Source organism: Meles meles, chromosome X, assembly GCF_922984935.1.
Source record: "Meles meles chromosome X, mMelMel3.1 paternal haplotype, whole genome shotgun sequence".
Taxonomy (NCBI): domain Eukaryota; kingdom Metazoa; phylum Chordata; class Mammalia; order Carnivora; family Mustelidae; genus Meles; species Meles meles.
Window position 1 is genome coordinate 43,896,293 of NC_060087.1, and position 20,192 is coordinate 43,916,484.

The following is a 20,192-nucleotide window of genomic DNA, read 5'->3' on the forward strand; positions in this document are numbered from 1 at the left end:
AAAGACTTTACAAGTTTGGGCACGTTATTCTCTTTGAGTAAAATAGACACACTTTTCTAAAAGTACAGTTGTGTAACACAGTCACACTTGGGCCACAAATCGCTTTTGATTTTCAAGCTTTGCGGTTTATTGCCGCAATACTATCCGTTGCCCCTTCATTTTCATTCTTCTTATTAATGCTAGTCAAGTTCGTCAGGAGACTGAGATGTTACAATTAATGACCGACTGGGCCCAAAGCACATAGGGTTCACCATGTCCCTCACAGACTTCATAAGGTTTTGTTGTACTAACATTTCAGGCTGCAGTGGGCCCTAAGAAGTGATGAAAGTGATCACAGCCTTTCAGAGCCCTACGTTTAGGTCTGATTATTGGAGCACACTGACTGGGTTAATGTTTAATAGCAGCTGTCCTGCGGATTTACTGAGGGAGTTGAGAGATGGCTATTTCATTCTCCTTTACTCGACTGGCCTTTTTGCACAGTTAATTAAGACCCGCTGAAGAATAGCCTTAGGAATAGGGCCTGGGAAGGGAGAGCCTTTTCAATAATGCAGATGTAAAAGTGCATTTATTTTCAGAGCCCAAGTAGCTAGTTTTACCCAGTTTGGATTAGTGGGATCAGATTTGATGTTGCTTTCTGGGTTGAGAACTAATATTAAGAAACGACTAATTTTCTTGACTGTAATCTGAGCTTTTAAGTTACTAGGTGCTGTTACAGAGCTGAGCTTGTAGAGTAAGTTCACGCGCAGTTCCATTTTCATAATTTTCTCTAGTTACGATATATACACAGAAAGACAGAACCCATGCATACAGTTTAAGGAATGATTATCATGTGGACACTCAGGTAAGTAGGGCTCAGATGGAGAAAAATTACCAGCATTCCAGAAGCGCCCCCTCACCATGTGCTCCATTCAGAAGGCAACCCCCCTCTCTCCTCTGGGTGGCTACCATCTTTACTTTTGTCATTTCCTTGCTTCTTTTTGTAATGTGGCAACTTATATTTGCACCCTAAAACGACATGATTTAGGTTTTCCTGGCTTCGAACTTAGCATGAATAGAGTTGCGTTATGGGCCCCTGTGTCTGGCATCTTTCACTCAGCATTACATGTCTGAGATTTTCTCCTCGTTTTTGCTCGCCAGTACATTTTCTTTAAAAAGCCTTTTCTGTATTTGCCCCTCTCCCTTTTTTTACTTAGGATTCCTGTAACTCTCTAAACGCTCTCAGATAGTCCTACTTTCCCTCCCTGGATTTTCTGCTGAATAAGGTCTAACAATTGAAACTCGCCTGGACCCCGGTTTTGTGAACTGACCCGGCTGCCCCCCGTTTGACGGCCTTCGTTTAGATGAGACTACATCTTTAAGGCATCTGTGCTCCGTTAAAAACCTTCCTTTCTCCACGGCTGGTCCAAGGGTCTGGTCACGTGACTCCCCCAGTGACATCACATTCTGACCGCCGGGGAACACTGGTGGTGCTTTAGGTGGCATTTGTTCCTGCGAAAGGCAGAGAACGCAGCAAGTGCCCTTCTAAAGCAGTGCACCCCAGGGCTCCTTCTGTAAATGGCCAAATGCTGGCTGCCAAGGTTATTTCTTCCTTGAGGCAGAAAAAAAGAAAGCTGTGATCGCAGGTAAGCAGAATTGAGCCCAGCCCAGCACCGAAGTGTGACCCCAGGGAGAAGGGGGATCTAGAGAATCACAAGCAGTCTGTTTGTCGGCTTCTAATCACTGCCTGCTCTTTTCCAAGCCGCCTGACAATTTGCGTTGCTAACGGGAGACTGTCTGCGAGGCAGAATGATGCAGTGCTCATGTTACCTAGTGATGTAATAGGAGTCTTTCTTTCCTGTTGGGAAGCTGTTGCAGGGCTTCATGTTTGTCTTAATGTCCGTAGAGCTGGGGGCCTCCTGTGACATACAGTGTAACCTTAGATAGCTCTTGGGTGCTTTTAAAAATCAGTTGCACAAAATCCTCTCTAAATTTCTCCTGAGGGGAGAGCGCTTGAGTCAGAGCAAATTCATTTGGAGCATTAACCTGCTTTCAAAAGTAAAATTCTGGTTGTTGGGTGTCCTGTGTGTTCATGTCAGCATTTGTCTTGAGAGTTGAAACAGCTTGGTTTTCTTTTTTTCTTTCTCTCTTTTTTTTTTTTTTGCCCCTCCCACCATACTTCATTTTCTTTCTGCCCTCCTTTCCTAGCTGGCTGTTTCCCTCCAAGCTCTCAGACACACCAGCATTAATCTTTATCAGTATGCCACTGACACGATAGGAAATGCTGGGCTGGTGATTCAGCAACCAACCATTTCACAGCCAGGTAGGCTTGAAGATATGGAAAGGACTTTGGTTAGGAGTTTTAAGATTAACTGGTTCTCCACCTCCACTCCAGCCCCACCCCCACCCTCAATAGGATCTGGATTCTGCAGAGCTTTTCTTTTTAAATGTGTGTGTTACCGGTGAAAGATACGCTGTCCCCCATCCCAGGGAGGAATTTGGAAGACGGACAGTTTGTAAATCAGGTACAGCTTGGGGGGTTAATTCCCACTTACCCTAGGAGAGTGCTGAAGTTGTCTGTGGGAGTTTGGAGTGAAGATGGGGGTGTAGTTGGGGGATGGGGGAGCTGGGTGTCAGCTCAGGGCCCACTTTGGCCTTCTCTGCAGAGGGATTCATCACCAAACAGTCTGGATGTAGCTTTGTCCCTGCCAAGGTTGACGCTGCAAATGTGAGTTTTGGCTGGTTGAGTTCAATGATAGCATTACTCTGCATTTTTCCTCAGTGCACATTTGCATAAATTCCTGAATACTGTTTTGCATTTTGTGTTTAATAGAGAAGTACTGTTTCCTCAGAGGACGGTGTGGAACAAGTTTGTCAAGCAATATTAAGTAACCTAGTTTGTGTACCGCTCCAGAGTTTGAATACTTCATTCTCATCCCCACGGTTCCGCAAATAAACTTTGATTACACTGTTATTTCTTGAATCTTGGATATGTGTTAGATGCGAGAATGCAGTGGCAACTCAGAGAGCTGCCCTCAAAGAGCTTCGGGTCTAGAAAGGAAGACAAAAATATTTGCATTAAGTGATTGTAATAGAAGTGCTGAAAGCAAAGCAGAGAAAGGACTGGTTGGGCAAGTGGGTATGTGGCTTCCATGGAAGGATCAGGGAGGGACATTCTGTTGCCCGGCCGGGCACTGGTCTTTGAATCTCTGCTTGTAAGTCTTAGACTGTTCTGCCACAGTCGAAGTTTCTAGGAGCCCATTACATCAAGGATCAAAGTCTTCCACCTATTGAAGGCTAGTATGAACATTCCAGCCGGCTTAACTGTTGAAGAGCCCGACATGCTTTCTTTGGAGTTCCCACTCAGGCAAAAGCCACCTCCCAGAATTGAATTACTGCCTTACACATGCAAAATAGTTTCTGGTGTGCTCTGTCTGCAGAGACCTTTGGTCCTTTTGTCTCTCTTCCATAAAAGAGACTGAAATACCTAAGCTGCTTCAGTATGCTCCTGTATTTTGTTTCAGAAATCCTTTCCCCACTACACTTCAACTCCTGCCAGTTCTCCCCTTTGTACTGTCCTGCTCATCTGTCCCTTTCCATTTAGACTGCCTTAAGGCACTCATCGTTTTGTGCCTAGACCACAGAAACCGCTAAATATGATGGATGTTCCCACCAATGATTATATTGCTTTATCAGCACACCCTAACTGTAATCATCCAGTGGTTTAAGGACTCACCTTTTGGTGCTCAGCAAGGAGGTGTTAAAGTGTTTAGAGTGTCTGAGGTGCTAATGTCTGCTTCCTGTTCAATACAGAGGACAAGTCACACAATGGTGGAGGAATAGGTTCTTCAAATAGGATGATGGACTTCTTGGAGGAGCCGATCCCTGGTGTGGGGACCTATGATGATTTCAACACGATTGACTGGGTGAGGGAGAAGTCTCGAGACCGGGATAGGCACCGAGAGGTAAGAACAAAGATGGTACGCAAGTTAAGTGTCAGGAAACATCAGGGGAAGAGGTTGAATATACGTATTCTTTATATGTCTGTTTTCTTTTGGCCTTGAATGTGGCTGAATCTGGTGTCTACTGGCAATGTAGGGTTTTAATTTTTTTTAACTTACTTTAATTTTAGGGCATTTTGTGTCTGATTTTAAAAATTTCTATTTAATGGTGATTTATCTTCCTATAGTAAAGTAGTTGGAAAGGATCCTCACAGCCCTGATGTGGGTATAAGTGCCTATGTAAAGAAGTAAAAACAAACTTGGTGGAGGGGACCAAAGTATGTTTCAGAGGTCTTCTTCCTTGATCTCATTTCCCTTTTATGGTTTTCCCTGAAACAGGATTTTTAGAACTAAGAAAAGAAAGGGGGCTTCTTTCAAAGGAATAAAAGGAAAAAAAAATCTCAGCGCCCTGGTGTTTACTGAAGCCTACGGGATAAAGTCCTTGTGATTATGGCTCTTGTACAACCATAAAAGAAAAGTACGCATTCGGCTCAAACCCACAAGACCAATCAAATTCAAATTAAGGATGTTAATTTAATGTGGCAGGTAATAAGATGGCCCTCCCAGCTATGGCACAGATTCCTTTGAATTTGGTGAGAGAATTGCCCCACTTTTCCCTTTCCAGAGTCCCATGAAAACCTCTTAGAGCAGTCTGCCAAGGTCTTTTGCCCTTAACTTGTTGCCGTGCATCATTTAAATCAGGGAGTCACAATTTCTAGCTCCTCTTAGGGCCACATGGAGCACCTACTCAAAAGGGAGGGCCCCCTAGCCCCAGTGATCCAAATTCAGCGGGTGATCCTCTGGTGAGACATTTCTTCAGCCAGCCTTAGGTGTGGTTGTTTCTTACTGTTTCTGATTTGAGTCCAAATTTAAGACGTGATTTTGAAGTCAGTCCCACTCTCTCCCGAGTTCATGATTTCCTTCGCTCAGAGCCAGGCAAGTCTCCTGAGCAGTGAGGGGCAGATGGCTTTTTATTCTTAAGCCCTTCCCTTATCCTGACTGGTTTTCTCATAATCACCTGAGCCTAGCGGTCAGGTTGTCCCTGGCAGAGGTTTTGAGAAATGCCTGCATAATCCTTGGATTTCTGGTCATCTCACTGAGTTTTCTGTCCTAACTGAAAAAAGGGGATCTCTACAAAAACACTTGCTGTTTTTCATAAGGTTGCCACTACTTGGGCACACACGCACATGTTCTGTCATACCAGTTCATCAGGCAGGCTTTAGAATTTCTGCCACCTGTAATTCAGAGTTCAGTTTGTCATTCAGCATGTTATTTCCATTTTGAAAGTCATCTGGGATATGACAAGGGCGTATTTCCCACTATCTGAAAATGGTTGCATCCAAGACACATTATGCCAATTACTAATAATTCAAAACCAGTTAGAATGTGTTTATCAAGTCTTCAAAAGGGACTTTTTTTTTTGGCATGAACTGTTCATCATTAGACTGAAAACACTGTTGCAGAGAAAAATATCGCCTTATCTACTTTCGGCACTAAAACTGGAGACTTAGTTCTAGTAACAGGTCGAAATGAGTTGTTAAATGCTCTTAAAATGTTTATAGTAATTTATCATTATTTGCGATAGTGCTATAGATGAAGATGGGATAACAAAGTCACAGTTTCAAAGATAAGAAATAGAGGTGCAGAGAAGGGGACAGTGACAAAGCTGTCTGAATGCTTGATTTTGAAATGTGGGCACTGAAGGGTTAAATTGAGGAGGCTAGGGCCTGAAATGTAGACTTTTCTGCACCCTTCTTGATTAGCCTCAGTATTCCCAGCAAGTTTTTTTTTAAGATTTTATTTATTTATTTAAAAAAAGATTTTATTTTTATTTATTTATTTGAGAGAGAGAGCATGAGCAGGGAGGAGAGGCAGAACGAGAGGGAGACGCAAGCTCCCTGCGTTGCGGGGCTCGATCCCCGAACCCTGGGATTGTGACCTGAGCCCAAGGCAAACGCCTAACCAACTAAGCCACCCAGGTGCCCTTTTGCCATTCCCAGCAGGTTTTTGAAAATAAAGAGATGCATCCGTGATATCATTTAGTATCTGTGATCAGTGCGGGGAGCAAGTCTTGGAACTTGCCTGACCTGAAGTAGCACCCCGATAAGAAACCTCACACTGTACTTTAACCGCTCAAATAAGCCCATGTTTGTGGAATGAGCCCATGTTTGTGGATTGGAAAAGCAATCAACCTATTGGCCATGAGTCAAGAGACCATCCTTGGAATATCGGATGTCTAGGGCAGACAGAGACCACTGCAAAAAGCAAAACAAATTGAGGTGATGGAGAATTAGCAGCTGAATGGGGAATCCCTGACTAAGGTACTTAGAGCCATTGCCATACTGCAGAGAAAGGTAGGGTTCAGTAACTAGACAGGCTCAGTAAAACTCCCAGGTTCCTGATGAGGTCAGTTCAGCCCAGAATTATCTGAGAAGTAACTCCACATTCGTCTCTATGCCTAATGAACAGATTTGTCTTTGTGTTTCTTTACTGTGTATTTAAAGGTGAGAAAGCAAGTATGTGTGTAGAGTGTGCCAATTTTTTCCCCTCATTTCTCCCTAGATTACCAATAAAAGCAAAGAGTCGACATGGGCCTTAATTCACAGTGTGAGTGATGCTTTTTCTGGCTGGTTGTTGATGCTACTTATTGGGCTCTTATCAGGTATGGTAAACTATGTTTATTTTCTTAAAAAATCTCCTAAAATTTTGTGGTGTGCCCTTCCCCAAGTCGTGAACTGAGTTGTGTGCTGTTTTTTACTGTTTCCCACATGAAATAAATTGCTGGCGGACCTCGAGGAAGCTCAGTGTTCCCATCTGTAAAGGGATACTAATAATACTTGCTTCCCCTTCCTTAAAGAAATGCAGTTAAATGGGGAAATGTATCTAAATGCATTTATACACTATAAAATATTACATCCATTTTAAGGCGCTGTTAGCACTGCCTTTCTTTCAGTGGTTGTCTTGAGGAAGAGTCCTTCTAATAGAGACCATCAAGTTTTTTTTTTGTTAAAGATTTGATTTATTTGAGACGGAGAGAGAGAGAGCATGAACAGGGGAAGGGCAGAGGGAGAGGCAGACTCCCTGCTGAGTATGGAGCCCCACGTTGGGGCTCGATCTTAGGACCCAGGGATCATGACCCAAGCTGAATTAGATGCTTAACCGACTGAGGCTCCCAGGTGTCCCGAGACAATCCATTTTTCTTTTTCTTTTTCTTTTTTAAACACATATTACATATGGTTTCTTTTTCTTAAAATTTATTTATTTATTTTTTTTTTAAAGATTTTATTTATTTATATGACAGAGAGCATAAGTAGGCAGAGAGGCAGGCAGAGAGAGTGAGAGGGAAGCAGGCTCCCTGCCAAGCAGAGAGCCCGATGTGGGACTCGATCCCAGGACCCTGAGATCATGACCTGAGCCGAAGGCAGTGGCTTAAACCACTGAGCCACCCAGGCGCCCCAAATTTATTTATTTTTTATATTTTGTTTTTTCAGTGTTCCAAGATTCATTGTTTATGTATCATACCCAGTGCTGCTACATGGGGTTTCTAGGAGGAGGTAGAGAACTCTCTGGGAGCTTTTTGTAGCTATTTCTTAAACATCTGCTCTCTCATTTGGTGGTGAAGAACATCAGAGAAGATAGGGCCCATACCCTCAAGAAACTAATAATGTCATTCTTTCATGCTGGCCGACAAGTGGGATGACCCTTCCTTTTCCTGTCATCTCCGTCAGCCTCCCAAGCCACCCCAAATAATGCACAGTTTAACTAGGAATAGTGCACTTGCTAAGCCCGTACAGCTTTAAAGCAAGCTCCCATGCAGGCTTCCCCTCCCACCGAGGAAGCAGAAAGCCAAGAATACCTGGGAGAGATGCTAAGGATTGTATCCTTATGGTATTAAAAGATGGAAGACCTGGAATACTGAGCTAAAAGAGAAGTTAGGTGGGAAACCTGGAGGTAGATGGGATAAAAAGACCGTTAGCACAGGCTCTACTTTGCAGGACTTGAATCCTAGCCCCGCCGCTTACCAGTTTTGTGACTTTTGGCAAGTTTCTTAACCGTTGGCAGCTCTAGTTTAGTGATCTGTAGAACGGGGCTAGCAAGAGTACCTGTAGTCCACATTTGCTGTGAGGACAGAGTAGTAGGTAGACAAGATGTGGCACGCATAGTGCTCAGCACAGTGCCCACAGTTGTTAACAGCGCTGTTGCTGCTGTTGCCTAGGGAAGATTCCGAGCCACGGAGCATAAGACAATTGCTACACATGAAGAAAGGCTCAGCCATAACTAGGTTTTCAAAGATAACCTAGGGAAGGCGTCAGCAGTGTTTTTTGGTAAAGGGCCGGATGGTCCCTGTAGTATGAAAGTAGCCATAGACAATAGGTAAAGAAATGAGCATGGCTGAGACCAAGCAAAACTTCATTCACAAACATGAAGGCACATTTGACCCCTGGGCCATAGTTTGCCAACCGTGGTCTAGGGTGTTAATGCTACCCCATCTGGCCAGTTTAGAGTTGGCTGATGTCAGACCCAGTGGTCTGTAATGCTAAGTATTGCAAAGAGGCTGAAGGGAAGGAAGAGGACTGAGAAAAGGTTATATAACTGAGCAGTTAGTAGGATAGCAGTGACCTTGGAAAACTATCTCATAAATACTAGGAGTCAGATTTCAAGGCGAAGCAACCAGTGTAGAGATTTCAGAGCTATTCGGTGGCCACTGGAAGGCGAGGAGGGCCAGAAGCTAGGGATGGCAATGAGGACAGGGGAAAGCATTTTGTTCTGTAGGAAGGGAAACTTGATAAAATTTGTAACCGAGGAAGAAGGGGCTCATTAGGAAAGGAGAAATATCAGGAAGAGGGAGGATAGGATTGAGGGTACTGGTGTTAGATAGAATAAGGACTGGCTCACGTGAAACAGCTGGAGAACAAGCAAAACTCTAAACGCATGTGAATTTTCTGAGTCTGGGCAATCCGTGCAGTTAAGAGAAGGCGGAGAAGGTGGGCATGGCCAAGAGGCGTCAAACAAGGTGTTAGATTTGACTAGGTTATTCAAGTATGTAAATAACCTCTGTTAACATTTTTAGCACCTACCCAAACATACACACGGCATGGCCTCCAGCCTGTTGGAATGTAGGCGTAATATCCTCAACTTTTTAATGTATTTCTTGTCACTAGGTGGCCAGTGAATGTTTTTCTTTTCCCTCGTACACACAGGGCATTTTGTTTTGAGGCATCGCAGAGCAACAAGAAGCAGTGTGTCTGAATGTAGGAACAGTCTGGGAATTCAGGGGCTGTGAATTTTATGATGTCTTTGCTATTTCCCTAAAGCACGATTCTAGACCATTTCATTTCTTTATGCCAGAGTTTCTTCATCTGGACGATAGAAATGATGAGAAGGCCAGAATCAAAAGTACTGTAATGATCTTAACCCTACCAGTCTATTACCCGGAGCACATAATTCCCCATTCACTATTCATTTTCTCAGAATTGCCTTTGGTGGCTGTTCTGCACATAATATTGTTTGCTCCTGTTTCACTAAGAAAACTTCTGGATGGTCACGTCCAAGGCTCAGGAGGCTTCGACATGTCTACAGCTTCATGTCACCATGCCACGTGCGTCGCGGTCCGTGCTTTCTTGGATTTGCTTCCCTCAGCCTCGAATGCCTTCCTGCCCTGGCTCAGGTTCCCTTGTCCACGGAGCAGGATTGCTAACAAGGTTGAGCTCTCCTCTCCGTGGTCTTCATCAGCTCTCTTACCCCAGCCTCAAACAAAGATCATATAAGAGTCTTCAAGGAAGGCAGTTCACATTTTTCTCAGTCTTACGTAAATAGTGAGAAAAAAATGATCTTTAATAAGCTTGACTGTCTTTGGGGTTCAGGATCCATCAGTTGTGAGGCAAAGCAGAGTCTTGGCCACGTAAGTCAGCTAAAAGGCAAATCCACTCAGGCCTTGCTCCCTCCCAACCACTTTGCCCTCCCCCAAGCTCTCCCTATGTAGAAATTCTTTTTTTTTAAAATATTTTATTTATTTGACAGAGAGAAATCACAACTAGGCAGAGAGGCAGGCAGAGAGAGAGGAGGAAGCAGGCTCCATGCGGAGCAGAGAGCCTGATGCGGGGCTCGATCCCAGGACCCTGGGATCATGACCTGAGCCGAAGGCAGAGGCTTTAACCCACTGAGCCACCCAGGTGCCCCATCCCTATGTAGCAATTCTACAGACACAGTATTCAGTGCAGACAATGCTTTGTGGTATTTTTTCCCTTTTTCACCCCCTCTTGAATAGGTGTTTAATGACAGGCAAAATCTCTTGGAGGTGATAGGTGGAAATCAAGCCGACAGAACATCAGAAAGAGGTTGCAGGGGGATCTGGAAGGTTTATGGCTTGTGCATTATTTTGTCACCTTTTCCCTCGTATTCTCTTAATAACTTTGACCTCCCCTTCCCTCACCTCAAATCAGGTTCCTTAGCTGGCTTGATAGACATTTCTGCTCATTGGATGACAGACTTGAAAGAAGGCATATGCACAGAAGGATTCTGGTTTAACCATGAGCACTGTTGCTGGAACTCCGACCACGTCACTTTCGAAGACAGAGACAAATGCCCAGAGTGGAACAGCTGGTCCCAGCTTATCATCAGCACGGATGAGGTAACGTGTTGTGAAGATTCCTGAACCGCTGACCGGTATTCTTACGCTGACTGAATTTCCTATACTGTACTCATGGCACTTGTGGAATGCGCCCCTATTTTCCTCTTCATGGAAAGGGAAACCCGCGCCAGCTTCCTTTCTCTGTGGAGTAAGTGCGGCCCTATTTCCCTCACTTCTGCCACGTGGAATCCTTTGATGCTTTACATAGTAACTTAACGTTTTTGCTTCTCATAAACAGTCCCGTGTTTCTCCTTAGCTGTTAGTACGCAGTGTGATTGAATCTGCCCTTCTCTAATAATTTCGTTAAAGATGTCAGAGCCAGCCAACAGGGATGCTATAATTTCTAACAAAAGCAGTGGGTTAAAAATGTGTCTGTTGTATACACTCCAAAAGTAATTTTCCCCTGAGCATTGCATTAGAACATTAAAAAAAAATTAGAATACATTCCATAGGAAAAAAACAGAAACACAGGAGTAAAATTGCCCGTAGTCTTCTTTGGAGATTAAATCAATATTTTCATTTGTTCTTGTCTCCCAGCAGATACTTTTCAATGTAAAAGTAACATTGTTTTTCAGTTCCTTCCCTTTCTATTACCACTTGGGCTGTTTGTTAAGTCACTCCTACTAAAAACAAAAACACACAAGACAGAACATAACAGCTCTCAATTCCCAATTCCTTTCTGGCTTCTATCAACTGAAACAGGTGCCATCTCAGCTCACTCCTCATTTACCCTGTTGGCGAAGTGACTGAGACTAGGCTAGGATATATATTTATACATTTAAAATGCATTTTTATTCCTCCTTCGGTCCACAGATGATTTGAAATGGGGTGTGTGGCTGTGCAGGTGCACGTGCACCCACGCATACACACACACAGCCAAGGGAAAAGAAGAATGGGAAAATAATCAAGTGAGAAATAAGAGTGTTTATGTACATAAATGACTGTACACATTGGCTTGGGGGAAGAGCTCAGTAAAAGGGTTGGATACATACCATACGTGTGAGAGGGTTTAGATCTGTTCTTCTCAAACTGGGCTAAGGTTGGATGCCAGTGGGTGGCTGAAACCGCAGGATAAATGCTGTGTGCCATCTCAGAAAATCAGGGTTTTTTAAAAATATTTTTTTCTAAAATTATATTGAATTACAAAGGGATGCACAATTCCCATGTTTATTAAGATAACAGTCTCTTTCAGCTCTGCTCCTGCGTAATCTACCCCCTACCCTCTCTCGTAGATTAGGAGTACTTGGGTAGAAAACTTTGAGAAGCACTGGAGTTTAGGGTGAATGTGTGTGTGAGTGTGTGTGTGTGTGTGTGTGTGTGTGTGTGTGTGTGAGAGAGAGAGAGATTCCCTTGACTTTTTTTTATTCTTTTATTTTTGAAGTAATTATAGATTCACAAAAAGTTGCAAAACAAGGGAGGTCTCCCATATCCTTCACCCAGGTGTCCCCCAGTGGTGACATCTTCTCTGAATAAAGGATAAGTAGAAAGACAAGGATATGGTCCACAGATTTTATTTCACCAATTTTACGTGCATAGATGTGTGTACATATGTATGTGTGTATACGGTTCTCTGCAGTTTTACTGCATGTGTAGATTTGTGTAATCACCACTACAATCAAGGTCTAGAACTATTGTTCATCCTGGCAAGGCTTTGCCGTGCTATTCCGTGTGTGTGTGTGTGTGTGTGTGTGTGTGTGTGTGTTTAAATAGTCCAACTGTAGCTTTCAAGTGGGAGCTTGAGATTTGCTCAAGTGACATATTTCTCTGGCCATCCTTTTTTTAATGAATGAAATCCTTACCTGGATAGAGTCTTCTAGATTCTAAGAGTTCTCCAGCCAAGAACTTAGCCTCCAGGTTTGTGCCCCCAGCCACTTCTGGCTGCTTGCCTTTTCACTCCCCCTCCCTCTTTTTTTGCCCCCCCCCCAGTCTTCTTCCTCCCTAGCTACATTTGAAAGGTCAGGAGAGCAATTTTCTATTCCTCTGAGGGACTAAAATAATGGAAAACTTGTGTCAAAGCTATAACTTAGGAGGGGGAAAAAAATAACCCTGAGCAGTTCGGCTCTCCTTGTCTAGGTCAGTGAATTATTTTAATAATGTTTTATGTTTTAAGAAGTCAGAAGTACAGTGAGTTTTGTGTTTCATGTAATTTGAGTGAGTTTCAACTTCTACAGTTTTTTATCAGTAAGCATGATCTCCGGATGTTCAAAATAGCTTTTTTTTGGGGGGGGGATGCAACTGTTTGTCAGCCCTTTATGTTGGTGACTCCTTATTACTGGTCAATATTAGATTTATTTTCTGGCAGACTTCATTAGCATAGGAGGACAGTCTCAAAAGTATATTCACCCATTTTAAAAAGAGGGGTTGCTGTTTTATTTTTTGGGAGAGCTGGCATCTCAGTGGTTTTGTTTTATGGTCAGAGCCTGAAACTTTCTGCTCACATCTACTTGTTGCTGAGTCTGTGATAGCAGAATTCTCTCAAAGATGTGGTGGTTCTCTGCAGAACTTAATTAACTGTGTATTTTAAGGAAACCGCTCAGGAATTTTCGACACTGTAACCTCCCGTGAGAATCTGACACCAAGGTAGGTAGAGCTGGTCTTCACCTCAAATGTGTAGCCAATAACAGAGCTGTCAAGATTCTTAATAAAATTGACATAAAATGAGACCGACTTGACCCCCAAACCTGCCAGAGGTCTCATGTTGAACCTGAGTTTGCTTAGGGTTCTGTTTGTTCCTCCTTCTTGTCGATCCTCAGCAACTGGTGTCAGTTTCCTTGGGGGGGGAGCAAAGCCTCACATTTTCAGTTCCAAGTGGGCTGACCGTGTTTCAGGGGTTGCCTTGCTGCCCTTCTTGGAAGGAACATTTTGAGCGATGTTATTTTTCTGCCTGACCACCTCTCCTGAAACCCTATTTGTCAGCAGTGCTCCGTGCCTCACTGAGGCAGCCTGGACTAAAACAAGCTTTTTTCTTTTTTTCCCTGTTCTAGGGAGCCTTTGCCTACATAGTCAATTATTTCATGTATGTCCTCTGGGCTCTCCTATTTGCCTTCCTTGCTGTGTCTCTTGTCAAAGTGTTTGCACCTTATGCCTGTGGCTCCGGAATTCCTGAGGTGAGTCTCTCAAACAGTTTATAAACGGTTAACAGTAGTGAATCCTTCCTGGTTAAGAGTCTTTAATAGGTATTCCAGCATATCCTGCAATTCTAATCAGAAACAGGATCAGACCCTGAGGAAATCTGGAGTCTCTCTAGGTCTTCCCTCAAGTCTCCCAGCCTGGGCCACCTGGACATGAAAGGGGGTGGGTTCCTAGCCCCCTTGCGGGTTCCTGGGGAATCAGTCCTCTTGAAAGCCAACCCCTGCTCCCTACCCAAGGAGATCAAGGGTAGACCCCAAGTTTCTGGCCTGAAAAAGTACTGGCATTGTCAACTTTGTTCGAGCAGGAGAAATAAAACTATTTTGCTATATTTCCTATAGTATGACTAGGGCTAGAAGGGCGGGGGGAGGTGACTGAAATCCTGTTTCTGACTACTTTTGGCTTAGATTGCTTGACAGTGACCGAAACCACTAAGATTTAAGGTTACCCACATGACCTTGCCCCTCTCTGTTTCCTGACCAAGTCATAGTTACAGATTTCTTTGGCAGAGAATCAAGGCTCTACTGGCCTGTAAGGATGTAAGTAAGGAAAACACCCTCCCACTCTGCCTCCCCTTCTCCAAATACGCACACTCTCATGCTTGCAGTACTCTCTTGCCCAGCTAGCACATGGCTGGGGGAAACAAAAAGGAACTTGAAAGCTTAAAGACCAGTTCTTGCTTTCTTGGGCTCCCAGGCTCCCTCCCAAATTGGGGTCATGTAGGTCAAACATTTATATGTCACTTGTTTGAAAGGTGCAGTTTCCTAATGAGGACCAGATTATTGCTTCCCAGCCTTGTTTACTTGCCTAGTCTATATTTAATCTCTTTGTGTTTGACCTGCAGATAAAAACTATCTTGAGCGGTTTTATTATTAGGGGCTATTTGGGTAAGTGGACTCTGATTATCAAAACCATCACACTGGTGCTGGCCGTGTCATCTGGCTTGAGCCTGGGCAAAGAGGGCCCCCTAGTGCACGTGGCTTGCTGCTGTGGGAACATCCTGTGCCATTGTTTCAACAAATATAGGAAGAATGAAGCCAAGCGCAGAGAGGTAATAACAGATGGCCTGAATTGTCTCTTTTTTGGTGAGCGTAAATGGTTCGATCTTAGGGATGGGGATTTAGGGACTCTACCAATATCAGTACAAATACCCTGTGACCCAGTTTTTCCACTTCTAGGAATTTATCCTATAGACACTCCAAGTGTGTGTGGGAACCAAGGTATGTGTGTGGGGCTAGTCGGTGCAGCATTTGTCAATATCGTGGTAAAACCAAACAGTCACAATGTCCATCAACGGGACCGATCAAATAAACGATATTCTGGCCATACTGTAGAATACTAGGCAGTCGTTAATAAAGATAGCCTTATATATGTTGATGTGGATTGATGGCTACAGAAGATCATTAAGTTTCAGAAGCCAATTTTGGAATAACACGTGTATAAAATAATTCAAGTAATTTTTTTTTAAAGTATGTATATGTGCACCTAGAAAGAAAATGTCTGGAAAAGTAGTTTTACTCCAAACTGTTGAAAATGTCCACCGGTGGTGACATTTCCCCGCTCGTGGTGAGCCGGAAAGTGAGGTGGTAGTGAGGGAGAAGTAAGGACTTTAAGAACTTTTAGTACATATAACTCTACACAAGTTGTGCTGTTTTATTACAGAATAAGTTACAAAAATAAGAGATTTTTTAAAAGAAGTCATTTTTTTCCCCTGTGAAAGAATATAAGCCCCACATATGTTTCAGATACCAGCTTTTCCATCTTTTATTTCTACCTAATGCCACGCTAAATGAGTTTCTCCGTGTATAGGATCTCTCTCTGCCTTCTGCCTCCATCCGGCTAAATTAGTCCTGTCACAGCGTCTCCATAGCTGTTCTCATGTTCATGCAGTTCTTAATGTATATCGTTTTGTGGAGGAAGAACAGATTTTAGAAATGTTCCACATCATTGGTTACTTTTATCCTGCTATAATTAAGGATTTAAGGAAATAATGGTTCTTGCTCTGTTTTCTTTGAATTACACAGAAATCACATATGAAATGGGTCAAGGCCAACGTCATTTTATTAGAATGGATTTTTCACAAAATTGCAACCTAGTGATTTATTCGGAAAACAAAACGAAGCAAAACAAACCATAAGGCCCAGAAGGAAACTCAGAGATGTTGAAATTTCAAATATGGAATACATTTAGATAGTTCAAGGGGGAGAGTTCCTGGCAGGAGAGGAAGACTAACAGGAAAGGGAGAGGGAAATCTGAGTCGATTGTTTAGCTACCGTCAGATGGTAGCGGGGCATAACGGCAGTGTGAAACTGGTAAGGTTGTTAGATGGGAATAATGGACAACAGAAGTTGAAGAGGTGAAAAACCATTTGAGCTGGCAGGAGGAGAGCATTGATTCTTGCTGGTTTTGCATGGGTCGGGGTGACTTTGAAATTATAGATGGCCGGTTACTTTCATGCCATAAAATTGGCATTTTTGTTCACAGTTCCTTGTAAAATGAGAGGGGAGTTCTGGGCTGTTTCTCTGTATAGATGTCATGTATTTCTCTAACTAGACTCATGAATACTTGCATCTTGAGTTCACTTCCTATTGTTTATTTAGACTTTCTAGTTATTTTTTCCTGTCCTTCTCACCATCAGCAGCAGGCCTCTTGTGTCCCTGGGCCTTGTCAAAGTGGGCAGATGGTGGAGATTACAGATTTGAGAAGGAAGAGCATGGACAGACTCCACTCTGTCAGCAAAAACTTAAAGCAAACTAACCATCATGATTCTTTTTTTTCCCTCATAATTCATCCTGAAAAGTCACTGAAATCCTCCTGTTTGACTGTCCTCATCCTTTCCCGATGAAAGCCAGTATATAGGCACGAATTTTGAAGTCCTGCTGGGCTAGCCCCAAAGACCTCACTCTTTCCTTCCCTTCATTTTCCTGCGCCTCCCTGCACTCCCAGGGAAAGCTGCCTGTTTATTTTGCCAAGAACCGTTTTTTTTCTGCAGAAACCCTTAATTTTTATTAAACTTTCTTCTAAAAGTTTCCTTACTACCACAAATCACTTATCACTCCACAGCAACCAGAATCCAGTGAAAGGACTTTATCCTTCCATTAATTCTGGTGTGTTGGTTACACATTTTCCACGCACATGAGTGTGCCTATGTACTGAGGTAGAGCTAAGTATCACTTTCTCTCTTTCTCCTCCCCTTCCTTGTCCTTTTTTATTTCCCTCTGACAGCTTCTTCCCCTTCCTCTTCCTCTCCCACCTAGCCCTTTTCCTGGCCTCAGTGAAATACACTTAGGGCTTTCTTCAAAATCTATCCCCTTGTTTCTCGTTGCTTCTAGTTTCCTCCCTATTTCTGTTTCCACTGGTCGCTGGGGATGGAGGAGGGCACTGAGTACAAGAAACCCCAACTGCCTATTGTGTGAAGATTTTTAGCTCCCGAATGGCTGTGAGCCAGTTGTTACTTCAGTTTTATATCATTACAGCCATCTCTAAAATCTTATTTAGAAAAGCCTTCCTTAATAAAGAAAGTGCTATGTAAATATGTCACTGAAAATACTTCATTTAGGTGGTTAATAGGCCTATAGACTCAAAATCAGTTAATGAATCGAGAGGACCAGGCGTGAGGGGAATGATTCGGAATAAAGTCCATGCCTGGATTCATTACAGAGTAAAGACCCTCTACCTGTTCGAGCATTAGACCCATGTGTTCGAGATGTAGCCCGCAGCGTTTGCTCTCCGAATAAGTAAATATGAATTGAACTTCATTTTTGATCCATTGGATATGGAGCACGTATAGTTTTTTTTTTAATGTTTACTAAACACTAACGTTTCCTTTTAAAAATGTGATCGTTGGTAGAAAGGTATCATTATTCCAAGACTAATTCTGAGTTTTGGATTGTAGGTCTTGTCGGCTGCAGCAGCAGCAGGCGTATCTGTAGCCTTTGGGGCACCTATCGGCGGAGTGTTATTCAGCCTAGAAGAGGTAAGTACTTTTATCTGTCTGTAGAATATGTGTGCTGCTTTCATGTCAGGAATTCTGGCCAGTGTCTGTGGGACATTTAGACCGGAGGTGCTCTGCCCAGCTCACGTGTTACCATTTACTGTGTGACCAGAACTCTCTGGGTAGTTCTCTTGTCCTCAGCTCTCCTTCCTGCAGCACTGTTCACCTGAAACAGTTTTTTTTAAAGATTTTATTATTTATTTGAGACAGAGAGACAGAGAGCATGACAGTGGGGAGGGTCAGAGGGAGAAGCAGGCTCCCTGCTGAGCAGGGAGCCCGATGCGGGACTTGATCCAGGGACCTGAGCTGAAGGCAGATGACCAACTGACTGAGCCATCCAGACACCCCATACCTGAAACTGTTTCTGCGTCCTGGTTTACGTTTGCTTTCTCACCCTCTTTCCTCTAGGTCAGCTACTATTTCCCCCTCAAAACGCTGTGGCGCTCCTTCTTTGCTGCCTTGGTGGCAGCATTTACTCTACGTTCCATCAATCCCTTTGGCAACAGCCGCCTGGTTCTATTTTATGTGGAGTTTCACACCCCCTGGCATCTCTTTGAGCTTGTGCCCTTCATTCTGCTGGGCATATTTGGTGGTCTGTGGGGAGCTTTGTTTATCCGCACCAACATTGCCTGGTGTCGGAAGCGTAAGACCACGCAGCTGGGGAAGTATCCTGTTGTAGAGGTACTCGTTGTGACAGCCATCACTGCCATCCTGGCTTTCCCCAATGAATACACCCGCATGAGCACGAGTGAGCTCATTTCTGAGCTGTTCAATGACTGTGGACTTCTGGACTCCTCCAAGCTCTGTGATTATGAGAACCGTTTCAACACAAGCAAGGGGGGTGAGCTGCCTGACAGACCGGCTGGTGTGGGAGTCTACAGTGCCATGTGGCAGCTGGCCTTGACGCTCATACTGAAAATTGTCATCACTATATTCACCTTTGGCATGAAGGTGAGGAGATTCTTTGGCTACTCAGTGGGTAGATGTGTGGCTATGGGTTTGGGGGGCAAAGCCAAGACATCATACAGTCTTCAAAGCTCATGTGGCACTTCCGGCTTCATGCAGCATTATGCCCGCACTTCAGAAGGCCCCCGCCAACGTGTCCTCAACTTCCTAGACAGTGGTACCTCTACCTAACATCATCCAAGCTGACTTTTAGGCCACATGCAGACCTCAGTGATGAGATTTAAGAAGAAATGTTTTCTCCTTTCTGGTGGAAAACAGATTTTGCCCCTAGAAAAGGGATGGTGAGGTATTTGTTCACGTGCCTATTGTATTAAAGCAATATCTGACCACCACATTTGTGGTCCTTATAGGGTGGCTTTAGAGTTTGCCCATAGAGCAAAGTATCAAGTTGAATCAAACAAAGTAGCCGTTATTCAACCATTTTGACCACTAAAGTGGCAGTGTCCCATGGTTCGGCCCAGTGGCGCTAAATGTATTCTTTACCATTGTTATCAATGCCCAAGGATCAGGAACTTCACAGGTGATCCCAAGTTAATATTGCAACTGTCAAAAGCAGACATCAGGCCAGCATCTTTTATTTTCAGTACCTGTTATCATTGCCATGTTTCAAAAGAAGTCAGAAAGGAACATTTGTTAAGGTATTTTCTTTCTCCTCCCTAGGTTATTTGTTTGTCTTTCCTCTGACACCCAACTACCAAGTCAGTTCTCTCTCTCCTCTAGGGAAACGGAGGTTCAAACTGGGAAAGAAGACGTCGCAGCTCAGTTTAGGCAGCATTATAGTCTCTGAATTGATAATGTGTCATCCTCTACACTCCAGAAGGTTTTACAGTGCTTCTTGAGTGATTTATTTTTCCCTGTCATGGCTTTATTCGTTGATTTAAAGTGATAATGTTCAGACCATCCAACCCACCCAGATTCAAATGTATTTCACAATTGAACACAGGCTGTTTAAAAATAATCTGCTGTTTCATTTTGTCCTTGTCATCATTTCTCTCCCTTCACACAGAACATTGAGAATTCACTGTAGATATCCTAAGAGTCAGGAAAATAGAGGGGGAGATAGCCGAGAGGGTCTTTTGGTGGTAGTGGTGGTGGGGTTGTTTTGTTTGGATACTCACACAACCACAGTTACTGCTGCATTAAAAAATGTAATCATTTCATCTTTCTTTATACTATTACAAAATAAAATGTGACCTCGTATACAATCCTTTTAATGTGACTAGTGGGTAAAGATTCAGTACATGGGAGTGGTTAGGAACACTGATTGTGTTTCATCCCTGGCACTGGTATTTACTGTAACTTGACCTTGGGTGAGTTGCTTCACCTCCCTGAACCTTGAGTTCTTTGTGATTGGGTAATCATGATGCCTGTCTCCCCGGGGGTGGTTGTTCAGAACTGGGGGAATCCTGTCAGTTGAGTATCTAGCATAGAACGTGGTAGATGGTCAATAGAGGGGAATTTTTGTTGCTGAGAATTCAGAATGGGGGGAAATGTC

At 43.5% G+C, this 20,192-nt stretch overlaps 1 protein-coding gene across 5 annotated transcripts in view; it reads left to right on the plus strand.

The window, feature by feature from the left end:
- CLCN5 (chloride voltage-gated channel 5) overlaps positions 1 to 20,192 on the plus strand; it is a 154,612-nt gene that overhangs the window by 123,453 nt on the left and 10,967 nt on the right. Inside the window, exons 1-8 of one of the 5 annotated variants that reach the window (XM_045995033.1) lie at positions 1,490 to 1,622; positions 3,790 to 3,941; positions 6,540 to 6,639; positions 10,421 to 10,608; positions 13,593 to 13,715; positions 14,582 to 14,788; positions 17,633 to 17,713; positions 18,140 to 18,682. In XM_045995033.1, the coding sequence (XP_045850989.1) occupies positions 3,834 to 3,941; positions 6,540 to 6,639; positions 10,421 to 10,608; positions 13,593 to 13,715; positions 14,582 to 14,788; positions 17,633 to 17,713; positions 18,140 to 18,682 (1,350 nt within the window). In that variant the 5' untranslated portion in view covers positions 1,490 to 1,622; positions 3,790 to 3,833. Of the gene's footprint in view, positions 1 to 1,489; positions 1,623 to 2,401; positions 2,502 to 3,789; positions 3,942 to 4,325; positions 4,524 to 6,539; positions 6,640 to 10,420; positions 10,609 to 13,592; positions 13,716 to 14,581; positions 14,789 to 17,632; positions 17,714 to 18,139; positions 18,683 to 20,192 lie in introns of those variants that run through there. The other 4 variants (XM_045995032.1, XM_045995030.1, XM_045995034.1 and 1 more) reach the window with 4 other exon arrangements.